The sequence below is a fragment of the Ahaetulla prasina genome, chromosome 5, assembly GCF_028640845.1.
Source record: "Ahaetulla prasina isolate Xishuangbanna chromosome 5, ASM2864084v1, whole genome shotgun sequence".
NCBI classification, from domain to species: Eukaryota; Metazoa; Chordata; class Lepidosauria; order Squamata; family Colubridae; genus Ahaetulla; species Ahaetulla prasina.
In genome coordinates, this window is record NC_080543.1 from 41528749 (window position 1) to 41549589 (window position 20841).

Here is a 20841-nt window from a genome sequence, read left to right on the forward strand (position 1 = left end):
TTGTATCTATTGCTCTGCCCTGATCAAGATTTGTAGTCCGTATGTTTTTGCAGTGAAGAAGTTGTAAGTTACATGATAATTTTTTTCTGAAACCGAATTGTTTATTAGAGAGTAGGTTGTTTGTTTCTAAGTGGATTCGTTGATGATAGATTACATTACTTTGCAAGTGACACAGCATAGTATTTTGTACACTAATTCCTTTAAATAGAAACTTAACCTGGAAGGTTACAACCTAGAATCCATCTATTTTATGATATTACCATAGAATTGTCCTTTTATACCTTCTTCAGGAAACAAATTCTGGAGCCAAATTATCAATGTATGAAAATACACATAATTGTGCAGTTAGCTAGGCAGATGATAGCTAGATAGCTAGGCAGACAGACATCCAATATTTCATTCTAAAGCAATAAGGAAAAATTGAATTAAAACTGGCAAGAGATCTATTCATATTTTAACAAGAAACAAATGAAGATATCCAGAATCTGTGCAGAATAATTAGTAAAAGTTTTATAAAGCACACTGAAGATTAAAAATGCCAATTCTTAAAAACTGAAGAAATTAATTTGGCACTCTAAAGTGTTTTCATATTTTTTTCTTTTTGATAATCAGTGACAATTTATTAAAAGAAGATGTAAATATAGCTATGTCACAAATGCTTGTGATGAGATGAATTTTTATTGCGATGAGATGAATGTATTTCACTGTTCTCTGTACAGTTTTATATAATCATGGAATATTTGGACATAAGATTAAAACATAAACCTACTTTGTTTTAGACTTTCCCATTTTACATTGAGTAAATATTAAGTACATCTTAAAATTAAAATGAGAGATGCAAATGAATAAAAGTAGTAGATTACACAATTATTATATCATTGTAGCCTTTCTAGATATCCACATGTGACACCAGTTATCCATGCCCTATTTACATCACGTTTATACCGTGATGTACCATGAAAGACTATCATGAAAGAACATCCAGAAAGTTTATAGAGTATAAATTCAGGACTAGGTCTGCTAACTAATTTACTGAGTAAAAATGATATGAATACTGAAAAACTGGCACTAGTTACCATTTGTTTTCTGAGTTCATCTAAAGGTGAAACCCCTAAAGCTTAGGACTGAGTCTAATTAGGGTTTATCCTAAGAAAGTAATTTTACTAAAAACTGCAATAGAGGCCTTTTGACGGGTCCCATTGATGAGAAAAGACCATTAATTGAACAGATGGGGAATGAAGTCCTTCTAGAATGAAAATGGGCTCATTTTTTGCAGATTTTTTTTTTAAAAAACTGTCAAGTTACAATTTTTTAATTTTATATTTTGCACAATTTTATAATTTCAAAAAAATGCATACAGGTAGATTGTATGTTTTATTGCTTTATTTTTTTTCTCATTTTGATAGCCATTAGCAAAGAAGATGGCATAAAAATATTAATCATAGCTACATAAAGGAATTTAAAAATATCAAGAAGATAAGTGCAATTCATAGCTCTTTAAAACTCTGTTGACTGTAAGTCTTATGTCTGTATTTCTGGCTATTCTAATCAGTCAAGACTATCTTCAGCTTCAGTAAATTCCCAGAAATATTACATCCAGTTTAAAGCTTTGAATGATTTATGACATAAGAGGTATTCTGAAGTGCAAGATTGCAAAGTTGTATTTGATTTTCTTTTCTTTTGCTATGCAGAGGTTGTTTACAATGACCCCATTTAAGATTCATTACCTGGGTTATTGACTGAGGTATGCATTTCAATCATGTTTATGCTTGCAATCACTGAATGTAATGACTCTCAAGGTCCACATATACGATTGGGTACTCCATCCCTCAATTTCTTCCTCTTGGATCAACCCCTCCTTCTTCTTTCTCAATCTCTTCTTTCTTTCCCCTCCTTACTAAGCAATTACTTGGCCTCTCTCTTTAAATTACCTTTTTAGAAATATGGATAAACTACTTTATCCTTTAGATAGAATTTGAAGGGAGGGTATGAGAGGAATAGAATTACTGAAGATTTAAAGACATTCGTTGTACTGAATTAGGAGTCTTCTGGCCATTGGATCCTAAATTCACATATGTTGGTCCAGCCCTAGCAGTGTATGTGTCTGAATATCGATCAACAAGGATAGTTCAACTATAGCCAAATAAATCTGCAGAAACATAGTCATAATTATTGCCATGGCCCTTGACATACTATTCCTAGCTGCAGAAAAAGTTCTATTACTATGCATGGGAACTATTGAAAGTGTATAGTTTTCTGTTTGTGTTCTTAATGCTATTGGAGAGGCATAATACTCTTCAAATGAATCTGTCGAGCTCTTGAATTTGTATCCCGTTATTAGACAAACCATGACGCATTGGCTGAACATTTCATAGATATTTCTTTACCTAAACAGAAAAACACAATAACCACAGGCAAGCAAAAAAGCATTGGGAGTAAGAGATGATCACATGACAGCAGCTGACTATGGCAGCATGATGGCACTGAAGCAGCCACATATTTGCCAGATTTCAATCTCTGGGAGTAATTTAGCTCCTTTGAAATATATTCAAAAATTGTTGCCATATGATGCACAGTTTCACCCAATTTAAGGTTATAAATAATCAAACAGAAGTGACATTTTAGTGGTATATTGATTTACCATATTTATAACATTCCTGCTAAGCGGAAGATTCTGAAAAATAACTTATAACTTATTCTAAGAGCATGTTCCAATGAAATAATTATTTTTTTAAAACAGAACAGGTAGTTAAAATGGCAATTAAAGCTATTCCCTAGCAGCAACTTTAAAAAGTTTACAAAACTTTTTAAAAAAAGAATAGTTTATCAACAAACAGACTAGTAGAAAGGATTTACAGTGCTGTTTCAGATACCAGAAGCCTATGAAGACAAAGTGATATAGACAAATAATTAAATTTATTAGCATAAAGAAAGGGCAGGCTCATGTAAAAAGAAATGCTTTTTTAGTAATCTGAAGGCCTCCAAGCTTTAAGACTCAAGGGGCCATTATTCTAAGAATCTACCTCAGAAATGTATTATTATATCAATTCCTTATCTAATTCATTAAGTAGACAACTATATAGGGCAAACCCCCTCCCCAAACTATCTCAGACTAGTCAAACTAGGTTCCTCTTGAGAAAAATCTGGTTAGTATTAATAACAGCAGTCTCATAAATGAACAGATGTTAACATTATATACAGTGTAGCCTGACTAACATAGCAGATGCTGTGCTTCTCAGATCAAAAGAAGAGATACTGTTAATTATCAGCTTCTTGTCCATTTTCAATTTGCATATAAAATTATCCAGAAGTTTGGAGTTCCAAAAGAAGTTTACTTCATGAATATGAGCACGAATTTTGTTTATGAAAATATTGTATCTCTTATATTTCTAAATCTTCATCCTCATCTTCATCCTCTAGATAATCTAGAAATCCTCTTCATCCTCTAGAAATCTTCATCTTCATCCTCTAGATAATCTACATAGATAAAGGGAAATGAAAGCTATGACAAATTTCAACAACCAGTTTGAATTTTGTTTTGTTTTGTTCCTAAAATTGTTTCCTTTTCCACTAAACAATTACTATGTATTTAGACTATTAAAAGAGTTTCAGGTGTTCATTTTAGACAAGAAATATTAATATTGTAATTAAGATAATGTAAAGTATCGGACAGAAGAGCAACAAGAGACTTGCACATGATATTTTCTCCCTTTCCTAAGGCCACTATATCTGAGCTGCAAAAATTTGTATGATTAGTAGATAATTTTCTATGGGTGGTTTCTTTTTTTTTTTGTACCAGATTGAACTTTTGAAACCCAGATATAACCTTCATAAGACCTAAAAGTGTTTGCAGATTTCTGCCTGAAGAAAAAGTGTTGTTACTCCTGAATCTATCTTGTAGAAGCACCTCTACTAACTGAAAATTTTGCAATTTATCATCTTTCAATCTCCTTTTGCAGACTGATAACTTGGCCAAAAGAGCTGGTAGTTTTTCAGCAATAACCATAATGTGACCCTAGGGACTTAAATCAAAAAATTTATCTCATTCATGTGGTGAAAAATATGTGCCTAGAAAACTAAGTCATAAGTGAACTCCTTTTGTTATATAAGAATGGGCTTTCCTTTTCTCTCAAAAAAGGTGAACTTTCTCTTTTAAAAAGTGAAATTTCCACCCAAAATTTCAGTCAAGAACTTCAAAATTTGTCCCCTGGAAAGCCAATAAACTGCCATAGAGTAAGAAGAAGTTCATATACCATATATTGGAAGGGGTGGACCTCTTGAAGAGACATTGAATAAGGGTAGAAGCTCTAATGATTACTTTCACAATAGACAAATGAACTTAGAATCATAGGGCTGGAAGGGACCTTGGAGGTTTTTTTTAGTCCAACCCCCTGCTCAAGGCAGGATACCTTGCACCATCTTGGTCAAATGGTTGTCCAGTCTATTTTTGAAAACCTCCAATGATGGAGCACCCACAACCACAGGAGGCAAGCTATTCTACTGATTAATTGCTCTTATTGTCAGAAAAATTGTCCTTTCTTCTAGGTTGAATCTTTTGACAAGCTTCCACTCATCACTTCTTGTCCTAGATTCTGGTGTCTGTTCTTTGTGACAGCCTGTCAAGTACTAGAAAACCATTATCACATTCCCTCTGTTCCTTCTTTTTGGTAGACTAGTCATACCTAGGTCCCTCAACCATTTGTCATGCAATTTAGACACTTTATCATTTTTGTTGCTCTTCTCTGCATACTTTCCATGGTCTCAACTTTTTTTTTTTTGGTATCATTTTATTTATTTATTTATTTATTCAATTTTTATACCGCCCTTCTCCCGAAGGACTCAGGGCGGTGTACAGCCAGGATAAAAAACAGTACAAAATATACAATTTAAAATACTAATTAAAAAACTTATTATAAATGGCCACATATAACTAAAAATCCCATTAAAATTAATAATAAATTTAAAAGTTCATGGTTACCAGAACTGCATATAATATTCCAAGCTTGGTCTCAGCAGCATGGTGTAAAGCAATTCTATCACTTCTCATTGTCTTGACACTATCCCTCTTTTGATGCATCCTAGGATTGCATTGACTTTTTCACAGCTGCCATACACTGCTGACTCATACTTATGTCATGGTCCACTAGAACACCTCTCACAGTTATTACAGTAGATCCTCTCACAGTTATTACAGTTGAGCTAGGTACCACCTACTCTATACCTATGCATTTGATAGGACCTTACTTTTTTCACTACTGAACTGCAGTAGTGTTCAATAGGGCACAAAGATCAAGTCTATTAAGATTGTTCTGAAACTTGAGCCTATCTTCAAAGTATTAATTATCCCTACCCCCATTTCCAGCATGGTGTTATCTGCAGATTTGATGAGTTCTTCTATCCCCTTCTATCACTTATGAAGATGTTGAAATTACTGGACCCAAGATTGAACCTTTTGGTACTCTGCTGCATGCTTCCATCTATGTAGCTGTAGTTGCATTGGGGACGACCCCTGAGTGTGATTGGTCACCAATTGCAAATACATCTAGTGGTGGTACTTTCTATCCCATATTGTTCTAGCTTACCAAGAGGTAGGCTGAGGTCTATTTTGTCAAATGCCCTAAGTCTAAGCATATTGTGTCCACATTATATTGCTGGTCCAGTCATTTAGTTACTTTACATCTGCCAGCTCCTTCAGAATCCTGGGAAGTAAACTATCTGACACATGGTGAAAGGGTATTCTTTTTTTTTTTTTACTAATTCCATGCCTATTTTAACTTGTATTCCTGTTCTGTCTCAATCAGTGTTCCTTTGATAGGTTGTGCTGTTTCTTCTTTTTGCATTAAAAATGTGTAAAGAAAAAAGCAATTCTTCTTTCTCCCTAATGCCTCTCATCTTCTTGCCATCTGTTCCCATAAGTGGGCCTATTGTTTTCTTAACTTTCTTCTTGTTCCTTAAATGTTGAACAAAATTTTTCTTATTATTGAAAGAAACTTGCAGGATTGTTTACAGACTGTTTGAAGCTAACACATGCAATACAATCAGTTGCATTTCCAACCTTCATCAAGTTTCCAAATGTTTCTTCTAATAAAATGTTTGCTTGACAAAAAAATTTCAATGACAGGTTTTAATTTCCATAAAAAGGCTTCACAAAATAGGGATGTTTTGATGCCATTAACATACACATAACACCAGGAATGTGACATTATTTCATTATTCTTTGTATTTTATTCAGAAATATTACATCTGTAATTCTTGAATTTCTTTTGAGATTTTTTTTGAGGGTTTCCTGCCTAGGCAGGAGGTTGGACGAGAAGACCTCCAAGGTCCCTTCCAACTCTGTTATTCTAATATCCAAAGAGATGGCCAAAATAGCTCATTCCTATGTAAGAAGTGAAGCATGAGAGTTAATGTCTGCAGCTTCCTACTACCAGCATAAGGAAAATCACCTTGCTTCAAATTCATTTACCATAGTGACTAATTATATTGCTATGCCACTGATCACTGTACAAGTCACTAATATCTTACTCCAAGATAAGAACAAAGTACCTCTGCCAAGGTAGATGCCATATTAATTAACAGACCTAAATAATAAATAACACCAAAGATGGGACAAGTCTAGTAATTGTCAGCTTGTGCACAGTTACCTTCTAATGTTTTTCTTTTCCCAGGATTTCATGAACCTCCAGATAAGTTTATCACTCAACAGGAATTATATGAATTATACATCTTCTTCATTCAGGCAGAGTTACTCAGTGAATGTTCCTGAGTAAGATCTATACTTAAGCTTTTAACCAGAGGAAGAGCTAATTGGAAATTCTTCTGGAAAAATAATGACTCTGTTCTGAACAATTATTGTCTGGCTCAAAGCTACTTTGAAAGACTCTGCCAGAAGAGTGACAGTAATTCTCCAGAACAACTTTTAGAGATAAACTTTAATAGTGTTTTTTTTTAGGTGCCTATTTTGAATTACTTTGGCTACCATACTTCTTTTGAGGGAATCCAGATGCATCCTACTAAAATGGACTCTAATTTCTCTTGGTACCCTATGAGAAGTGCCAAGGAGGTCCAGTTTTGATGGGGGAAGGGATGCCATTTTTATCAACATTGCATTCCTGAGTTTGCAGCTCACACAAGAAATTTAAGTCAATTCTTCCAATGCACAGCAGGCATTTTATCACTAAAACAAGTCTTTGCCTTCCAGCCCTCTTCCACCATCTATATTGTATTTATCCCTTTGTTGTTCAAACAGAATCTTTCAATTTTGCTTTGGGAGTGATACTTTTTCAAGCAGGTATCCATCCTTACCTAAATGACAAGACCAGGAAAACTATCAGGAAGATTTCGTTAATACTATTCTGGGAAATCTTAGAAACAAGAATAAGATTGCTTTGTTCTTCTGGATGATAATTTATATATTTATCTGAAAAGTGAGCAATCTTCTGCTGATGAATTTTATTTTTGGTTGAAGCAGATTGAATGGAATAGTGATAAACAGGGCTGTGTCATACTCACAGGTAGCACTTAGAATTTTCTTTCTTTTTCTTTTAGTGATGCTACTTCTATTTTTGAATCAATTCTGGAACGTCTTTTGTATCAACAAAAATGAAATAGGATGGCGAGGGAGGGAGAGGGATATTAATGTAATGTACTAGAGTATTTAATGCTGGACTAATTAATATAAAATGCTGGACTAATTAACGCAAGATGCTGGACTAAGAGCAGGAAAATCCAAGTCCTGGGTTAGGTATGAAAGCCAGTTTTAGGGCCCATCGCTCTCCTTGGCTTAGACTGGGGTATTGAAAAAACATTCACCAACCCCACACTGGAGCAGCCCATTAACTATTGGTTTAGGCTGATAACAGCAACAACATTAATAACAATAATAGAAAGGGCTTGGGGGCTCCGAAAAGGACTTAAAGCTCCTAATCTACAGATTGCAAATCCTAAACTACCAAAAATATTGTTGTCTAACTTAAAAAGCACCTTATTTATTTATTTATTTATTTATTTTATTAGATTTTTATACCGCCCTTCTCCCGAAGGACTCAGGGCGGTGTACAGCCAGATAATAAAAACCCACAATATACACATTAAAACAGAAACTTAAAACCGAGCATATTACAAAGATGGCTGAAATTTAAAAAATTTAAAACCCTAAAATTCATAAATAACCCCAATTAAAATTTAAAAAACTTTTAAGCCAGTTCCGCTTGAATAAATAAATGCGTTTTCAGCTCACGGCGAAAAGTCCGAAGATCAGGCACTTGGCGCAAACCAAGGGGAAGTTCGTTCCAAAACGTAGGGCCTCCAACAGAGAAGGCCCTATCCCTGGGGGCCGCCAGCCAACATTGTTTGGCGGACATAGCAGTTTGTATCAGTATTTAGAAGACAAATAAAAAAACAACAGAGCACCAATGGGGGGGAGATTATTTTACTAATAACATTATTTAAAAATATGTTAAAAACCCAATTAAAGGCATGCATATTGCAACTTTTGTAGACATCAGCAAAAATGTATTTTGCCAAGTATTTCTACAAATATGAACAAATATAGAGAGCATTGAGTATGAATTTTGCTAAACCTATAGTTGCAAATGAATATATATACTATTAAAAACAAATAAAGGGAGCAAACAAGAATTTGCCTGAGATATCCAGTAGGGAAATTTAAGACTAAGTATCTAACACACATTAAAAGAATAGCACATAAAAGAAAGTATATAATAAATTAAATATTCCAGATCCTTATACCAAGGAAAATCACTAATTATTTTTCAAGCTTTCTTCTTTCCAAGAAATTGAAGAAATAGTAACAAAATGAAGAACAGGTTTAAGTCTCTAGGTCATTATGGAGCTCACTAGTTGATTTTGAACCAATCTTTATGTCTCAACCAGTCTATTTCAAATGGCTGCTTTGAGGATAGAGTGAGATATTCCTTAGGAGAAACACAAGATATAACTTAATTTTAAAAATAATAAATGTCATATATACAGAAAATCCATGATATGGGTATACTACTCATATTTTATAGTTAATCCTTTATTCTGTATTAATGCTAATATAATAAAGTACACAAAATAAGTAGGTGGGTAACTTGTAAAGCAGGTATTTTCAAATGTTTTTACTGTTGGTCACATCTGAAATTTAGAAAGCATATGCTTTTTCTGATGAGACAAACTGATAAGGTTGCTCTTTCTCTCAGTCCAAATCATGTTCCTAATAGCAATTTTTGTGTACCAAAATTATAGGGCTCATGATATTAATGGGCACCACCCATAACATAATCTAGGTCTATATCTAAATCACCCAATGATTTGACACACAGTATGAAAAGTGGTGCTAATCTCTGTCCATGTATTTTGGTTTAAAGATGTCTTATACAAACTATAGAATGATGTAAACAGAAAGCAAAGCAATTATAACTCTGTGAACTTTTGTTGATTTGTAAATTCTCCAAAAGATAAGGCAGAGGAGAGAATAATTTATAAGTTTCCCTTTCTTTCTTTCTTTCTTTCTTTCTTTCTTTCTTTCTTTCTTTCTTTCTTTCTTTTCTTCCTTCCTTCCTTCCTTCCTTCCTTTCTTCCCACATGCCTTCAAGTCAGTCTTGGCAACTGCTTCATAGGCAACTCTACGCAGTTGTCTTGGCAAGTTTTGCCATTGCTTTCTTCCTAGGGCTGGGAGGGAATGACAACTTATGATCATCCAGTTGGTTTCATACAAACAGCAAAGTTTCACAGTTTCCCAGTTTCTAGTCCAATGCTTTAACCACTACACCAAACTGACTCTTATTTCTTCTTCTGTTTCCCAAAACTAAAATAGCTGTTTCCTTGGGTTTGAATACCATATTAAAGATTTATTTATTTATTTATTTATTTATTATTTATTTATTAATCGTATTTGTATACCGCCCTATCTCCCGAAGGACTCAGGACGGTTACCAGGCACATAAAAACACATAAATACAGAGTAAAAACAATTAAGAAACTTATTCTAAAAGCCGAATATTTAAAACAATATAAAAAATAAAACCCATTTAAAACCCATAAATTTAAAATCTAATTCAGTCCTGCGCAAATAAATAAGTGTGTTTTAAGCTCGCGGCGGAAGGTCCGGAGGTCCGGAAGTTGACGAAGTCCTGGGGGTAGTTCGTTCCAGAGGGTGGGAGCCCCCACAGAGAAGGCCCTTCCTCTGGGCATCGCCAGACAACATTGCCTCGCTGACGGCACCCTGAGGAGTCCCTCTCTGTGAGAGCACACGGGTCGGTGAGAGGTATTCGGTAGCGGTAGGCGGTCCCGTAAGTAACCCGGCCCTATGCCATGGAGCGCTTTAAAGGTGGTTACCAAAACCTTGAAGCGCACCCGGAAGGCCACAGGTAGGCAGTGCAGTCTGCGCAGGAAAGGAGTCATGTGGGAGCCACGAGGGCTCCCCAGGCGGCCGTCAAATGATCTTCCAGAGACAGCCGTTCATCCAGGAGGACGCCTAAGTTGCGCACCCTCTCCATCGGGGCCAATGACTCGCCACCGACAGTCAGCCGTGGACTCAGCTGACTGTACCGGGATGCCGGCATCCACAGCCACTCTGTCTTGGAGGGATTGAGCTTGAGCCTGTTTCTCCCCATCCAGACCCGTACGGCTTCCAGACACCGGGACAGCACTTCGATAGCTTCGTTGGGGTGGTCCGGTGTGGAAAAGTACAGCTGGGTGTCATCCGCGTACAGCTGGTACCTCACACCGAAACCACTGATGATCTCACCCAGCGGCTTCATATAGATGTTGAACAGAAGAGGCGAGAGGATTGACCCCTGCGGCACCCCACAAGTGAGGCGCCTTGGGGCCGACCTCTGCCCTCCTGTCAACACCGTCTGCGACCGATCGGAGAGATAGGAGGAGAACCACCGATAAACGGTGCCTCCCACTCCCAATCCCTCCAACCGGCACAGCAGGATACCATGGTCGATGGTATCGAAAGCTGCTGAGAGGTCTAATAGGACCAGGGCAGAGGAACAACCCCTATCCCTGGCCCTCCAGAGATCATCCACCAACGCGACCAAAGCCGTCTCCGTGCTGTAGCCGGGCCGGAAACCGGACTGGAACGGGTCTAGATAGACAGTTTCATCCAGGTGTAAGGGAAACTGATATGCCACCATACTCTCTACAACCTTCGCCGCAAAGCGAAGGTTGGAGACCGGACGATAATTACCTAAAACAGCGGGTCAGGAAGGCTTCTTGAGGAGGGGCCTCACCACCGCCTCTTTCAAGGCGGCCGGAAAGACACCCTCCACCAAAGAAGCAGTCGTAATCGCCTGGAGCCAGCCTCGTGTCACCTCCTGAGTGGCCAGCACCAGCCAGGAGGGGCACGGGTCCAGTAAACACGTGGTGGCATTCAACCTACCCAACAACCTGTCCATGTCCTCGGGAGCCACAGGGTCAAACTCATCCCAAACAACGTCACCAAGACCACCCTCGGACGTCTCACCTGAGTCACTGCAATTTTGGTCCAACCCGTCCCGAAGCTGAACGATTTTATCGTATAGATAACCGTTAAACTCCTCAGCACATCCCTGCAGCGGGTCATCCCGCTCCCCCTGGTGAAGGAGGATCAGGTTCTGGTTAACAAATCACGTGCAACTGGCAAAGATCTTCGGATGTACACACACACCACACACAGTTGCAAAGACACAATCTCATTAACTCTTTCTTTCCCTTACTATATTGGGCAAACATAGGCACAAAGCACTATAAATTGTAGTTTTTTTCCTAAATTGGACAAATGACACCCAAAAAGCTGAGGGAGGCAGTATCATATACTTAAATAATAGTATTAAAGATTCTCTAGTTGTTAGCAAACTGTTTATATAGGCAACATTATAATAAAATAGTCATAAGAATTATTGCTTTTTCAGAGATTAAGAACTTGAAAGTTTCCTTCACGGGTGAATGGCTTTTTATCCAACCCCATGTCACTCGTTAATCTTATGTTTATGAACTTCTTCCTTCCATTCCAAGCTTTACGTTTGTTATTATTTGTATAATGTCTCTTACAGTCTCTCCTAAACAAAGTCCTACAGTTTGCTGCAGTGTTCCATTTTTCTGTGGCTTATTTCTATACTTATCCTTAGGGCAATACGTTCAGTTTCCAACTCATAAGATATATGTAAATATATCTCAAAATTTTCATTTACATATATGGTCCAATTGAACAATGGAGTTAATTGTTCACAACAATACAGAGTCTGCTTTTGTTGTAGTTGTTGAATAAGCAACACTGGCCAGACATGGAATTCTAAATTGGCTCAATTTGTACATGTGAACCCAAACCCAAATATCACATTTTGGGTGAGAGCAATGCCTGAATTCATTGTGAATTGAATCATTGTGGCAGCCTACAGTGACACCTTATCTTTCTAATTGAAAAATCAAGAAAAACACAGGAAACAGCAGATGAAAACATGGTTTCTAGTGCTTTAGCTAGACTAGCACAATTACTGCTATGTTATACAGAAAACTGAAATTTGCATTTCCCCAAACTAATTATAAATTTAAGAAATGATGTTCAGCTGCAACATGATTGAAGATGAGAAAATCTGCTTTGCCTTAGATAATCAGCCTATGAGGAAAGTGGCCTTTTTGGATAATCTGATATATAAGTTTCATATTAGTAGAAAGGCATATTTGTTTTAATTTGATGATAAAGCACCTGTAAACAACAAATTTTAATAAATATAATTTTATTTATAGCAATGTTATCAGAAAGAAAAGCACAGAAGGGCTGAAGTTGTTTTACTAGTCTCATCAAACGCTATAAATATTATTTTAACTGTGCAGAAACAAATATATTTTTCTATTATTCATGAATAGATATTACTTAATTTCATGTTTTTACTTAGCATATGTATGTATAAAAAGGGTAACAGGTTTTTTTGCCTAAAAATATATTTTACAAAAAGTAATTGAGTAATGAAATTTTCCATTCCTGTTCATCTTATGGGTTTACAAAAGAAACCATCATCTATAAAACACTAAAAATAAAATTTTAGCCATTATGAGTATAATAGGAGATTATCCTACACTACAGTGCTTGGATATGCAATATATAGATGTATCTCTATGGAATTTTCTAAATGAATGTTTGTAATTTTCATTTCTATTGTTTTACTCTACAAGAATATCATTGGGTATTCAATAAACGAGATAACAATTTAGAGAAATGCGATAAAAAAGAAAGAAAAAGTAAATTGCTTGTTAGGATTTTGAATTAAAAGTTTAAGCTTACCCTCAAAAACTAGGTTAGAAAACTACATGTGGAGTAACATAACTGGCAATGGGGAAGAACGTATGCCTCAAACAGAAGCCTTCACAAAGGGGTATTAAAAAGCATATCATGCAATGCTCCATTATTTGGTTATTATATTGTTGGTGTTAGTATGGAGATTTTAGAACTTTGTAAGCAATTAAATGCCTTTATACTATTAGTTTTGTCTATTTTAGAGTCTCTTGATCTTATTTCAGTTTCTTTATTTAATTGGCAAAGGTATCAGAATTTAGAAGCAAAGATACTGGTGCAATGCTTCTATTTAAAAAATAAAGAAATGTAAGAATTTACTGTAGATTTTGAGAAATGGGAAAAATTCAGGAATAGAAAAAAGGCATATAAAAACAAAAGGCAAAAGTACTACGATCTAAATAAACTTCAGATAACGTTGCTATACAGTAATATTAATAAAGAATGTCTTTTTCTTTATTGTGCCCATAATAATTCTTTTCCCAGTTTTAAATGTTTTCTGTTATATTTATCATAGATATTTAAACTGTGCCAATATTCTTATGAGACCATATGGCTAGCGGCATTTTTTGTTCTGTTGCACTGGAAGAATTGTGAACATTAATGGAATAAATTCAAAAACATTTTTAAAAATGAATTAAAAGAGAAAAACACAGAACATTCATTTACTTAACAGAATTGTGACCAGCAAATATATTACATTACAAACTTTAATAGACCAGAGTACATTTTGACAGCTATCTAGATTTGGATTCAAATCTTATTCTTTGATAAACACATTAATATTTAAGATAACAAAAATGCTATTTTTATTATTGTTAAACAAAATAACTAATGTAATATACATTGGCAGATTTTACAACCAATTACATGAAAGCTAGTGTATTACATTGTGTTAATAACATTTGCAATCCTCGTTTAGCAAACATGATTTATAAGCAGAAATGGTTTAGACTTGAATTTAACCAATGTGCATATTTTAGAACAATATTTGCAAAAGTAGAAGACGTGTTATGAAAATAATAACTACAAAGTACAGATGAGCCACAATACATTTTAGATAAATATATAGTATTTGAGAACAAACTTTATTTCAGAAGGATGTATTTTGCATCATACTTTGAATATAAACTTTCAAAGAAAACAGTAATGATGGCACTTTAAATCATGATCAAAGTGAAGACAATAATTTGCCACCTACTCAGCCTGAATATGGTTAACAATATTAAATGCCTTAAAGAACTAAAATGCATTTAGTTTTCAATTATGATCCACTATTATATAAGCAATATTATGTTAATACATGAATTACTGTATAAGAATATTTCTGTCAGCAATTATGAATTTCATTTATTTTAATGTTTGTAGGATTATTCAGTGGGGAGTATTTTTTGTTAGTTTTAAATACTAAGAATTTTTCAATTTCAGGGTGGAAAAATTCCCATAAGATGGACAGCTCCTGAAGCTATAGCCTACAGGAAATTTTCTTCTGCAAGTGATGCATGGAGTTATGGAATTGTCATGTGGGAAGTAATGTCATATGGAGAAAGACCGTATTGGGAGATGTCTAATCAGGATGTAAGTTTTAACTGGTTATTACAGATTATTGTGTTCAGGATGCATTTATTCCATTGCTTGTTGAAAAGAAAACAAAAAAACCTACAATCATCAGGAGCACACCAAGTAATAAGTCCTACTGAATAAGACTTGGTGTTATCCAGGTAAGCAAGACCAGGCAGGCCTCTCGAGAGTCTTTTATTTCTTCTGGAAAGGGTTAAACAATTGACCCTCCACTGACCAGTCAGGCTCCACCCTCAGTCCCCCAAACAACAGCCCATAAGTTACCCGACCAGTCTACAAAGTAAAGGTCCAGACATAAAGCAAGGGCAGGGCTCAGAGCAAGCAAAGGTCCAAGACAAGGAGCAGTTTTCCAAAGGGTCACAGTGAAACAACAGACAAACACAGTTCACAAACAAGGGCACAGTTCAAACCAAAAACCGATCTCAAACCAAGATCAACTTCTTGAAATAAGATGGGGTCCAAGGCAAGGCAGGTCTGAAAGGAGAATCTTCAGAGCTAGGGCAAGCCAAGAACAGTCCTCAAAATAAGGCAAAAACAATCTTCAAAACAAAGCAGTCTGAGTCACAGCTGAGGGAGTGCAACCCAAAAACAAACACTTGTTCCTGGCAAAAGCCCCTCCTCCTGAGTAGTTAGGTCACCCTGCACTGACTCTGCCTTCTCTCCATTCTTTGCACTTAGGGATCGGGTAGGGGAGGTATTTACTCATCTTCAGAGCTCCACCACGCCTCTGCTCCACTGCCTGCCCTTTCCGTCTCTTCTCCCTTCCTTGATCAGCCTGAGCCTTCTCTTCCTCCCTGCCTACTCTTCTGAGGCCCGATGGACCTAAGACTGCCTCATCCTCGGTCTCAGGTCATTCCTCCTGAGCCATAGGGACTGCACCATCCGTCAGGTCCGCTGGCCCCAGTTCCATCTTCTCCTTCTTCTCAGATTCGAGCTCCAACGGGGCCATGACACTTGGCTTCAGAATAAACATGCATAGGAATCATTGTTATTACAACATACTGCTAGAAAGTGGAAAATAAAAATTGATTCCCCACTGATTACTATTAACTGCAACTAAGTTAATTAAAATTGCTATGGAACAAGTACCATTGAAATTCTATTTCTATAGGTAAATTATTTAGTATTCTGAGTATTGACATCAAAGATTAAAACCTGGGGAGAAACATAATTGAAGCCAAGCAAAAGTTTCATGATAGAAGCGAAACTCTAGTTCATTGTCCATTTCTACTAGAGTCTCTTTTAGCATGATTATTTAGCATGTGGGGATTGTAAAACACAATACCATGAGACTGCATCGTTTAACAACTGCAGTTCCAGCACTTCCACTTGCCACTGATAGGCGAGAACCTCATGCAACTAAAACTTTCAATTTCCCATTGGCTTCCCAATTGAATTTGCTTATGGGGATGCTGCAATGACCAGAACTACAAGGACCTGTCATAAGTACCAGTAGTTCAGCACCATTGCAACTTTAAAAGTGACTGAATAAATGGTCCTAACCCAAGGACTACCCATAGCATATAATATACATCAGCAGTTTCCTTTTTGTGCCTAGCCATAAGCAAATGGTTCTCAAACATTGTGCTACCCCTAAATTATAAATGAATTTGTCTGATTCTCACACACCATAAATAAAATTGAGGGCAAGAAAGAAATATACCATTTATTTTTAATAATTAAAGTTTAATCTATACTTCACGTTTCTCCAATATTCTGGCATAACAAATATCAATTGCAAATGAGGAGCAAATCTCAGAATTTTGACAGGATTCTTACTTTGTCTGAGCAACCTCAATCAAGTTTAAAAATATTATTAAGCCACAGATGACCTAAAGTTTGAGAACCCTTGCCAAAGACTCTGGTGTAGTTTGCTTTGGTTTAACAAAAGTAAGGCAGGAAAGCTGGCTGAATGATTTTATAAGTTTACAGCCAAGGGGAAACTAGGAGTAGGACCATGATGTATGCCATCTTGAATTGCACTGCTATGGTTTCCACCCTCTAGAGCCTCTTGCTTCCCAAAGTCAGATCTACTCCTACTGGGCCTGCTTTTGAAAGGCCTTGAAGATACAGTTGTGTGAACTCAGGGGTGTCGAACTCAAGGCCCGCAGGCCAAATCCAGCCCATGAGGTGCTTAGATATGGCCTGTGGGGCCACCCTGGAAACAGTGAAGGACTGGCCCATGGTGCCTCTGCCAGAGAAAATGGAAGTTGGGGGCTGTGTGTGCCCCTTTCCAGGCCCATTTTCAGCCTGGATGGCCTCCTATAGCCCTGTCTCAGTGAAAACGGAGCCTGCACAGCCACCCCGGGTTCTGTTTTTGTTGGCAGAGGGTTGCAGGAAGCCATCCAGGTCAAAAACAGGGCCAGGGGGTGCACAGCCCCCCCCAGCTCCATTTTCGTTGGCAGAGGGCTAGCAAAACAAACTAAAATAAAAATAAAACAAAAAGAGAAATGTTTCCCCTTTTGCATTTAAGCATCCAAGAACGGACAGGAAAGTAGAAAGGGAAAGAAGAAAGAAAAAGAAAAAGAAAAAGAAAAAGATGGGAAGATGGGAAGAGACCAAGGAAGGAAAAAGAAGGAAAAGGGGGAAGGAAGGAAAAAGGAGAATGAAGATGGAAGGAAAAAGAAAAAAAGGAAAGGAAAGGAAAGGAAAGGAAAGGAAAGGAAAGGAAAGGAAAGGAAAGGAAAGGAAAGGAAAGGAAAGGAAAGGAAAGGAAAGGAGAAAGGAAGGAAATAAGGAAGGTCCTGCCTTAGCACTTGGCTACCAACAGCCCTGCTGCCCTTTTGCCATCTCCTTGTCCCCCTTCTCCTGACCTCTCCTGGTGGTCTCCCAACCTATCGCTGAGGATGCTTTGGTTACAGTGCTGGGTCTCCATGCATGGAGAGGGAGTGGGCCTCCCTCTGACCCACACACTTTGCCCTCCCGCACACACCATGAACAACCTGGTCAAGAAGAATAAACACAGCAGCCGCGAGGAGGAGGTAAGCGCAATCGGGCACCCCCTCTAGGAAGCAGGGCTGGGCTGGGCTGTGGAGTCCCTGTGCCATGGGAGCTCGAGGGCCAGGCTGAGCACTTGTCTTCCACTGCCTAGGATTCTGGACAGTCTGCATCACCGTCCAGAGGCTCTCCGTGTGGCCTGAGAGGGACAGCAAGGCTCCTCTGGAGGACAAGGGTTTGGCACTCTCCCTGGTCTCACCTTCGCTGCAGACAATGGATCTTCCCAGCACTGCCTGGACCATCATAGGTGCCCCCAACACAAGTGATGTTGAGCTGACCATGCCCACCCCAGCCATGCCCACCCAGCCCCACGAGATCAAACACAATTCTGATGCGGCCCTCAACGAAATCGAATTTGACACCCCTGTGCTAACTAGTCTGGGGTCCCAATGGGAGTGTGGCACTTTGGAGATGAATAATGGGGTAGAGAACACCCCACCTCCTCCCTGGGTGCACTTTGCTCCCCCCTCTCTATCCTGCTTGGTTTTATTTTAACTGAATTTTAAATTTAAAATCCTTATTTATTGTTTTAATGTTTTATAGTGCATTTCATTCAATGTCCTATGCTTTGGTGAGATGGGCAGGATACAAATAATTAAATAAATAAATCTCCTCTCCCACTTTCTACATAGGTCATTCTGTCCATTGAAGAAGGATATAGGCTTCCAGCTCCCATGGGCTGCCCAGCTGCCCTCCATCAATTAATGCTTCATTGCTGGCAAAAGGAAAGAAGCCATCGGCCAAAGTTCACAGACATTGTCAGCTTCTTAGACAAATTGATACGAAACCCCAGCTCTCTTCATACTTTAGTGGAAGATGTACTAATGTAAGAACCATTTCACTATGCTTTTTGTATGTGCATGCATGACTATCACCCTTCAAATTACCGTGTTAATTACATAAAGATAATAATTTTGTTTCTGCATTAAAGTAGAGATTTTTGTCATCATTCCTTTTTGTTTCCTCTACGTCAGATAGAGTTGACTATCATATCTCTAGCAGTCTGTAGTTCCTGTATCTTCTCGCATTCATTCAAAGTCTATGGAAAACTGCATAAGGAAATTCCTTGTACTGGGTCTGTGTGTGTGTAAATTAATAAAGTCACAAAAGCTTTAATGCACATTTATATATACCCCAATATTGGTTCAAAGGTCCCTTATTAACTATCCTATAGGGTTATACTGTATCTGCATGATATAATCCTCCACTATCTTCAGCCAGGAGCCAAAGCCAAACACGTAGCAAACAAATGTTGAAGTCTTATCTTCTTCAGCTTCAGGAAGAACTTCTTTCAACCCCAGGATAATGTGCAACCATCAACACTTCTAACTGGGCACCTACTCCAAAATCCCCTTATCTAAATAAGTTGGCTCTTGTGATTCAGAGAAGACTGAAACTATTCTCCTTAGTTTCCCTTATTCCTATGCTGTACTGTAATTTCTATGCAGACATGTGGAATTGTCTTATTTTGTTGCTCTATGACAGAACTGAATATCAGAAGACCTTTATTAGACAAGTTTCTATTGTACTTTCAGAGTCTACTGCTTGCCCTCCCAGCACTTTGACTAACTTTGGTGTTGCTATGATTAAAACACATCATCACTTACTGTACTTCTGAGTATTATCTGTTTATATGTTTTATATTCTTTTATTTGGATAATTGATAATGACAATAGTAATAATAATAGGGCTGGCTAATGTTAGATTTATATGTACTGAAGTGGACGGGATGTTTTCCATCTGATCCTAGATTTAGCCTTTTTACAAGTGTGGCACCTTGGTAGTGCCCATCGCAATGTTATTGCTAATGGATAGAATCTGCCCACCTCATGTAGAACCTTTTCTCAAAAACAAGAAAACAGTGTATATGGAAAGTGCACCTTTCCAATCAGTACTTTGCAATATCTTTTGGACAGAAATAACAGCTTCCAAACAATCATTATAGCCTGCTGTCTTCCTGCTAAACTACTCCCTTGCCAGAATATTTTTAATATATTTTATTAATAATTTTAATTACAGTAGTAAAAAAAATACAAATTAAATTTAGAGAAAGGGAAAACAATGTAATTGAAGAAAACATGCAGAAAAAAAGAAAAAGAATGTAACAAAGAAAAAGAAAATATTATAAAGAAGTGATTTCCAGACTTCATCACAAGTATAAACAAATGTAATAATTCTTTACTCCCTATAAGATTAAACAGATATCTCTTTACCCGATATCCCAACCGCTATCTATAAGCAAATCTATAAAACATCAATTGTTTTCAATCCTGGAATAAAATGTCCATAAAGGATTGCCAGAATATTGTAAAAAAAAAAAAAATATGGGGGGGTTTCTTATCTTAACTTTGATCAATTAAACCAACTTTACTGTATATTCCTTTCTTTTACTTCTAACAGTCTTAATTTTTAATTCAATCAAATATTGTCATAGAATTTGATTTCTCTTCAATTGTTCTTTATTCTATCATACAGATTTTTTCAAGGCTTTAACTTATAGAATTCTTCTAACTCAAAAATATTCTCGGCTTCTGGGTGGCGCCACTTTTCTCGCTGGGTGCTAATTTATGGCACTTTGCATTGAATATGGTAAAAGCCGGACATAACAACTGATCCCGGCTTAATTTCTCTCTCTGGTTGAAAGAGAGAGAAAGAGCAAGGGGGGGGAACTGTGGTAGATTCCCCTAGAGGCTTTGTTTTTGTAATGCAAAGTCCTGAAAGGTCGAATCCCCTTGAACCCCTCCCCCAACCTCCAGTATTCACTGCGCTCCTGAAAAAGCAGGAAAAGAGGAAGGTGTCCACTTCTGCTAGCAATTGATTTCTTTTTGTGGTTACTAAAAGCAGGCGGAACAAGCGTGAGTGAACAATTATTGGTTTGCAAGTATTTTTGATTTTCTGACTTCTACCTTTTTTTTTAAAAAAAGAGAAATTTCTGCCCCCCCTTCAGTTTCGTTTTAGAGAAACTGAAAGCAGAGCGATAC

General features: G+C 37.2%; 1 protein-coding gene across 1 annotated transcript in view; it reads left to right on the forward strand.

The window, feature by feature from the left end:
- The window catches only part of EPHA6 (EPH receptor A6), a 512200-nt gene that overhangs the window by 486732 nt on the left and 4627 nt on the right, over window positions 1–20841 (forward strand). The window contains exons 15-16 of the mRNA XM_058185714.1: window positions 14711–14860; window positions 18493–18686. Coding sequence (XP_058041697.1) covers window positions 14711–14860; window positions 18493–18686 — 344 coding nt within the window. The remainder of the gene's footprint in view (window positions 1–14710; window positions 14861–18492; window positions 18687–20841) is intronic.